Below are 7,788 nucleotides of genomic sequence, written 5' to 3' on the forward strand. Positions count from 1 at the left end.
TCTTGCTGATGTTTGTCGTGTCGTCTCGTGTCATACCTACTTTGCGAATTAGCCGTCCTTGAAGACACGTGTATGAGCCGACTGATACCGGTAGCTACAAGCACCATGCCTACTCTAGAGTCTAGGTACTCTAGGTAAAATATGAGGACCGAGAATAATATGCAACAAAAAAAATAGTCGGCTGTCACGGCCAGAACCAAGGGATCGGGATTTTTGTTTCGTTTCGTTTCTCTCCCCCCACCCCGGGGCCCACCGCTGTTTCAGAAGACGGGTTTCTCAGCTGATGTGGGTTGTGGGTTGTGGGTTGTTATGAGGAAAGCCATGGGTATGGAAGGACGTGGGGGTATCCATGCCCCACAATGGGAAGATGCGAAGAGAGAGAGGACGGCGACGGCGGCGGCAGAAAACAGGGCTGGGGGGCTGGCTACATAGCAGGCTGATCTGGCTGATCTGGTAGGCTGATCTGAGTGATCAGAGTGAGTGCGCGGATGTGATCACGATAGTTAGCACCACCGCGTGCTCTCCTGTGGCGCATACGTAGGAAACAAAGGTTCTCCACGGCCGGCTGGAGCCTGGCAGCGTAACACAAGCCCGGCCGTGGTCACTGGTGTTTATCTAGATAGCCGTTAGGACTCGCACTGCGCACAACGCCAGCGCTAGTCCGGCAGATAGATTCCGTGGATATGGAGTCGCCTCGTTATTGCAGTGTCGTCGCGGTGGTTACACCCGTTGGTGGTGGTGGTGGTGGTGGTGGTGGTGGTGAATATTGATGTTGATGTTTTGAGTGAGGTTAGGGACTATCCGCTATCATACTACCAGTGAGTGTATGTAATCTATAGTACTCTGGAGCACATCAATCCGCCGCAACTCACAATATCCAAAACAATCAGGGCTGACAAGCTGACAACGAGTATGCACTGTATTTACACTGCATACATACTCTGGGATGTGAAACCTGAACCTGAACCTCAACCTGAACCTGAACCCCAACCTCAACCCGGCCCACCAGATCGCCACGGCACGGCATCGCATGCAGGCTGCAGCTTGGAAAAACCTCCAACCGTAGAACACTGCATGCATCGACAGCTGGTGCAGCACCCTCCGACCTCCGCCCTCCGCCCGCCCGGCCGCTCGCCCTGTTTGCTGCCCCAGCCCCAGCCCGTAAGCAACCCGTAACCTTGCACGGCACGGCCCGGACGGCTGTCCCTATGGAGTGAGACATGACCAGACAAGACCTGACCCATCGACTCGTGTACTCGGCACCGTACGTACCATACGTACGTGCCGTGCCGGGCCAGCCGTGCGGTGGATCACCAACTACACTGAACTACACTACTACACGACAAGGCTACACTGTTGGCAGCGAAAAGCGCCTCGATCGCGAGCGGCTACTCTACCCAGGTCAGTTGGTTGGTTGGTCGGTTACTTGGTTATCAATGCGAACCCGAACCCGGAGCCTGAATTGTTTACTCGTTCGTCTACGTATGCTGATTCGCCCGGAAGCAAATTTGTTTCCCTCCTTCATCCGGCATCCATCCATCGATAGGTGTCGGACCGGACAGTCCGTATACATCATATACTAGGTGGGTAGCCCGCGGCCAGTGTTTCAATATAGTACAGATTGCGTGGTTCCGTCCACCTACCTACAATACCTACAGTACCAATGTGTAGGCAAGAAAAAAAAACGGCCGTCGATGAAACGCCGAACCTTGTTCCTGAATATAGGGCAGCCTTACATACCCTACTCCATGTTATAATGTACAGTACGAGCATCATCGCCGATGCGCTCCACCAGACATGCATGCTAGTATTGTAGGTAGGGCTTGACGACGCAACTACGGTATCGTATAGGTAGAGTACTCTAGGTAGTACGTCATAACTACCCTCGATGCACTCATTTCTCATTCCGCACCCGCCGCTGCCACGGCTCCACTCTCACGGAATTCATCTCCCCTCGGGTTCGCTGGCATGGCATCAATATAATATCCCCCCCGGTCCCCTATAATCACGTGACGAGACGGGTCCCTGATTTCCCGCAACCCAACCGTCACGCCTGCCCCATCCACCCTGCCCATTACGTGATCAGCTAACTAGTTATCACTGACCTCTTCATCTTCATCTTCACCATCTTCGTCCACTTCCAGACTTCCAGTCATCTCCTTCGATCGGCTAGGTAGGTAGGTAGATAACCACTGCTAACTAGCATCATCAATCAAATCTACCAATCAATCCAATCAAATCAATCACCCCCCCCCCCCACGCGAGATAGTTAGGTAGAGTACCGATCGACCCAGTCGCTCGCTCGCCCTCGCCCTCGTCCTCGCCCCTAACTTATCCGGGAAGACTACCGGTACCTAGGGCCGACAGCGTCGCTACCGAGATGAGCGAGCGAGCGTCGCCCAGCTGAGCTGAACTGTGCTGGGCTGGGCTGGGCTTCTCCCGGAGTCCGGATAATAGGGAGAACGAATCTTGTGTGTGTAGGATTCGGTGGCCGGGGGGGGGGGGGGGGCTCATGACGTGGACCGTGGAGGGGAAGGGGGGTGGGCACTGCGGGACTCTCTGCCCTGGATGTCGATGTCAAAGTCGATCCGATCTCGGTGCGGAACATCAACCTACCGCCCACTGCCTTCGCCTTTGTGCCCCAGACCCAGAGGATGGATTTAATTATCGGGCTGACGAGGACGAGGACGCCGCAGGCGTCGACACAGGTCTGCGGCCGGTGGTATGTACTCGGGGTGGTAGGGATGGAGCACTCAGCAAGCAATCCGGGAGAAAGGTTATTGATAATTTGATATGCCACGCACGTGGGCATATGTAGTCATGTATGTACGTACAGGGTGCCGGACCGGGCTGGACAGGTAGTACAAGCACCCTCCCACCTTCCCCCCCCACCCCACGCTTCCCCTACGCTCCCCGGCTATCACGATTCACCAGGACCACCGCCCACCGACGACCTACAACGGCCGACGACCGACGACCACCGACGAACGACCGACGACCGACCACACCAACCACACCCAGAATAGCCGGGTGTGCTTGCATTCCACTCCAGCCATGATGGTTGTTGGTTGGTGGTTGTTGGTTGTGGTTGGCAGTTACATAGAACCTAGCGGTATCACCTGAAACAGCAAAAAACGTGTTTTATGCCAGACCGTTGGATGGGCCGCAGGCCGCAGGTGGCAGGCCGTTAATTCGTTACACCCACTCACTCCCTGCCATGGTACCAGGCTACCAGGCTACCAGCGCAAAAACGCAGCACCACCTTCCGGTATCGAAGCCGCCTACATACATGCAATAACCAACCAATTCAACCAGGGATCTACCTATCATCTCTGGCAAAGCACAATCCGCCCAAAACGAAATGGAAAGCAAAGGATGCGGACAGCTGTGGCATGGAAAAAGATATCACCAGGGCTACTATTCTGTTAAGATCGACACCGCAGCAAGCAGGACGCTTCTTATTCTTCTTCTTAATCTTCTTCTTCTTCATGGAGTTATTATGCGCACGTGCATCTCCTCCTCCTCCTCCTCCTCTTCCTCCTCCTCCTCCTTAGACTCCGCTTTACTACATAAAAATGATATATGCCCCCATCCCTTCCCGTCTCGAGCATCAACTTTAGTCAAGGATAAAAGAAACGGAAAGGAAAAAGGAAATAAAGAAAAGGAAACAAACGGTACGATAAAAAAAGTCTAAAAGCCCATCCGCCGTTCCCGTGCAATCAAATCAAAAAACCACCCCTTCCAGTCCAGTCCGTCCGGTCCCGTAAGCAAAAGTGAAAACGAAAAAGAAAAGAAAAACAAAGAAACCAAAAAAAAAGAAGACACCAAAAAAACTGTCTAAATACATTTGTCCTCCAAAGAAAGAAAGAAAAAACGCCCCAACCCAGTCCGATACCCACACGCACACACGCACACACGCGCACACACAGCCGCCTTGCTGAATGGAGTCTACAATAGAAGAAGAAAAAGGAAAAAGGAAAGAAGAAAGGAAAGATAAGTAAGAAGTAGGGAAGAAAACGTGCATATCCACATGCAAGCGGCGTCCGAACCGTCACGGTCGAAAACAGAACAATCAATTCATCACTCATGTCCGGATCCGGTAGAAGAATAGCAGCAGATGGCAAACGGACGGACCGATGAACGCCTGAAGATGTCGGATGAGGAATCGGTCGAGGACGAGACGGCGGGATTAGGAGGTTGGTTGAGCATGTGTCGTGTGTGGTGTCGTGTGTCGTGTGTGGCTGCTGGCTGCTGCTTGCTGGTTGCCATGAACGTGCATCCCTCGGCAGACCGACCAACTCGAACCGCATCACAACTGTCCGAAAAAATCAATCTCATCCCACCCTCTTCCTCCTCCTCCTCCTCCTCTTCCCCCCACCCCCGCTTGTTCGCGAACCCATGCAGTTCGTGCATTGCATTCCACCCGCCCCGCTCAACCCTATGCGGTATGCGCGCAAGGCCTGCACGTCTTCAGTTTGCAGTACTTGCACTCGAAGATGAACCAGTGGGGCCCTGAGCCGCACATGCCACAGTTCCACAGGAGCAGTGTTGTTTCCGACTTGATGATCTTAAACGAGTGGTGGCAGTAGCCTGGGATTGCCATTGCGTCGGAGGTATACGGGGGACGAGTTGCCGCGGCCGTGAGAATTGCTTGTGACTTGGGCTGTCTGCGGCTCGGAGGATCGGTACCGGTGGCTGTTCCTCGGTAGAATCCTTACAAGGCGGCGGGCGGCGGGAGTGTTGATGGGTCGGAGCCTAGGTTGCACGGGGATATGGAGGTTGTCGGTGGAAGGAGCGTGGAGCTTGGAGCTTGGAGTTTTGAGCTTGGAGCTTAGAACCTTGAGCTTGGAGCTTGGAACCTTGAGCTTGGAGCTTGATTGGGAGATATCGTGTCAGAGTGATGAGCCGGTAGGATCGGAGCGGTAGGCGTAGGCAGTTTCCTTTTGCACGGCAAACGGAATCCTTATAGGATCGTGTATGAGTATAAGCAGGAGGAGGATGGTGATGAGAGACGAGGAGACAGTTGCTGCGAGTTGTGACGTTCCAGCAGAAAAGAAGGGATGGGTCCAAGGTGCCCTTTTATGTTAGTAGAGCAAATCAGCTATATGCGGCTCGAGCTCAAGAGAGCTCTGCCATAATTTTTGATACCCCCCCTCCCTCCCTCCCCCTCACCCCTCCCTTCCGCCGTCTCCATCCTACCCTCAATCCGGAAACACTTAGACTCAGACTCAGACTCAGACTCACGGCGCTCACACACACCCACACACACACCACATACCACACACACCACACACACTCAGACTCTCTCTCTCTCCCTCTCTCTCGCACCCGCCCACTCATCGATACCTACGTCAACCGGCGCGGGTGGAAACATCTTACGGCACCAGCCCACTGCTATTCGTTGTGCTCCGTCTCCCTTGACCTGGAAGCCCTGGGGAGCTCCTGCAGCGCACCGCCCCGTACCGTTCCGCGATGCCTCAATAGCCGTACACCGTATACCACGACAACCCACTATCGCGATCGGTCCATCGCATGCCTGTGGCCTCCTGATCCTCGTATCGTCTAAAGTACAGCCCGCGGCTGGGTGCTCCGTAACGTGCATGTGCCTTAACTACATACCTGGAAAACCCATATTCGCTTTGCCGGAGGAGTGTTTCTCCAAAGCCCAAACAACAATAGCAGCAACAATAGCAACAACAGCAACAATAGCTGCAAAACAACAACTGCAAAACAACAACACCAACTACAAAACATCTTGGCCCGGCGTCTGCTGCTGGATCGATCATAGTCCCAGCTCGAGTAGAGCGAAACAAATATCCTGACGAGTTACATACCCAGCACCCAGCCGCAGGGGAAAAAAGGACTTGCAGCTAGCCACTACGAGCCCCGGTGCGGTGAGCATCTGGCTTATTTGAAAAGAAGGGATCGAGCGCACCCAATCTGCCGGGAAAACAGCTGGTTGCTCCCAGCAAGCATATTTGGAAAGCAGAAAATAAGGCGTCCAGCGAGAAAAAAGAGAGAGCGAGAGGCACGCTAGTGTGTTGGGTGGAACATCCAACAGCTGGGACCTGGGACATCTGGGTGGTCTCCCCACCGACGCGTCCGCCCGCCCGCCAGCTCGCTGGTTGGCTGCCCTTCGCTTTGGTTGAGTTTTAGTGTTCGGTCGTCCAAGCCCCATCACGGTTTTCCCAGTCCCCCGGTCGTCTGAAGCCATGTCTCGTAGGATTTATCCCGGCAGAAAACAAATCAAAGGGGCGTAGCGCTGGAACGCGCTTGGCGAGTGAAAATCACGAGAGCGAAGTCGAGACATCGAGAGTGCTTTCTCTGGGCCCCGGACCGAGCATGGAATGTTCCCTGTGAGGCAGGGGTGCGCTACCCTAGAGCATGTCCTACTCCTCGGGGCACGTACTTTGTCTGCCTTTCTCGTGATGAGGAGGAGGAGGAGGAGGCGGAAGAGGTGCAGTAGGAGAATGTGGAGGAGGTGCAGAAGGAGGAGGTGCAGTAGGAGCACGAGGATGTGAAGGAGGAGGAGGCCAATGCCTGGGCGCGGCCAGCCATGGAAGGGATGCCGAACCTCACGGACGGACGGACGATCAAAAGACGGAGATGCACGCCTCCAAAAGCAGGACGTAAAAAAGCAGCCAGCGAGAGTGGAGGGGAATACAGAAGCAGCCTTCCTATCGCATTATGACCACGCAGGTGTAAAACCATTTTGAGCGCAGCGAAGAATCAGAGACCACTGGGTGCCTCATCTCCGCAAAGAAAGATGGTGGGATGCCAGGGCGCCGGCTCATATTCTTTCTCGTGAGCGTCATATTTTTCCCACGCCTCAGACTTTCGTGAAGAATACCATAATCCGTCACTTTCGACGGAGCTAAGCCGGTTCTTCTCTTTTCCGCATGTTCCCTTTCGCCGGCAGCCCACACCTCAGCCTTGATTGCTTTTGTTTTCCTTCCTGCAGCTTGTCAAGGAAACAGAAGACGTGGGGGAGGGGGTGGAGGGGGGAGGGAGACGGGGAGAAGGCGATATCCGACGGTGCGGATTCAACACCGTCAGCAACTACGACCCCCAATTCCCAATTCAGACCTCAAGTCTGTCTAACGATACGAACTCCGCTTCGCCGGCGACTCCTCACGCAAGCTCAAGTCGCGGGGGGTCCCTGCGCTCCTCACGGTATCAGGGAGGTGGGTAAGTAGGTGAGTAGGTGGTTATCCATCCGCCCCCTCCCCCACCCAAACTACCCCCCAAACCCACCTCCCTCCCCACCGGCCAACCTGCACTCCGAAGGAAAGGGGACGTGGACGCCGCAGATTTCGGCGATTCCTCGCTTTACGTCCTCCTCCTCCTCTCTCTCCCGCGACAGGGGTGCACGTGTATATGTGCGTGTATCCGCGGATGCTGAAGTATGCTCATACAAGAGCCGCAGCGCATGCGCTGGGCTCTGAGGTGGTCGGCGTCGTCCGTTCGTTTCCCATGTATGTAGTGTGATGGCATCGCATCGCGGGTTGTCGCATGCAGCTCACACTGCAGAACCCGATCGCTCGGTAAAAATCGTGTTTAACCGCATCCAGCATCCTGGCTGGCGTCGACTCTCTCCTCGCGCGCCCTCTCTCTCTCTCGTGTCTCTCTCTCTCTTGTCTCTTTCCCCTTTCCTCTGGTTCTCTGTCTTCCTACCCTCCAACTAATCTACTACGGATCAAACAACCGCGTGGACGGATGGGGAAGAGATAGAGTACATGGCAGAGCCAGTCATCCGGCGTATAGAGTGGATTTCAACTTGAAACAATT

At 54.6% G+C, this 7,788-nt stretch overlaps 3 protein-coding genes across 3 annotated transcripts; all 3 read right to left on the bottom strand.

Annotated features, from left to right (window-relative positions):
• Positions 1-2,279: 2,279 nt before the first annotated feature.
• On the bottom strand, positions 2,280-3,056 carry BZA05DRAFT_457297 (uncharacterized protein; the record flags this gene model as incomplete). Its single annotated transcript, XM_051487574.1, has 4 exons — positions 2,280-2,468; positions 2,617-2,710; positions 2,835-2,850; positions 2,959-3,056. 4 exons carry the CDS (start codon positions 3,054-3,056, stop codon positions 2,332-2,334), a joined length of 345 nt encoding a protein of 114 aa, XP_051337545.1. The 3' UTR covers positions 2,280-2,331.
• A 396-nt stretch (positions 3,057-3,452) lies between these two features.
• On the bottom strand, positions 3,453-4,432 carry BZA05DRAFT_404436 (uncharacterized protein; the record flags this gene model as incomplete). Its single annotated transcript, XM_051484303.1, has 1 exon — positions 3,453-4,432. A coding segment is annotated over exon 1 (586 nt), but the record flags the coding sequence as incomplete, so codon positions are not given.
• BZA05DRAFT_404438 (uncharacterized protein) lies at positions 4,299-5,039 on the bottom strand. Its single transcript, XM_051484304.1, has 2 exons — positions 4,860-5,039; positions 4,299-4,809 (listed from the first exon to the last, which is right to left on the bottom strand). Exon 2 carries the CDS (start codon positions 4,601-4,603, stop codon positions 4,439-4,441), a length of 165 nt encoding a protein of 54 aa, XP_051337547.1. The 5' UTR covers positions 4,604-4,809; positions 4,860-5,039; the 3' UTR covers positions 4,299-4,438.
• Positions 5,040-7,788: the final 2,749 nt, after the last annotated feature.

This window comes from Tricharina praecox, assembly GCF_024521635.1.
Source record: "Tricharina praecox strain CBS 144465 chromosome Unknown BZA05scaffold_20, whole genome shotgun sequence".
NCBI lineage: Eukaryota > Fungi > Ascomycota > Pezizomycetes > Pezizales > Pyronemataceae > Tricharina > Tricharina praecox.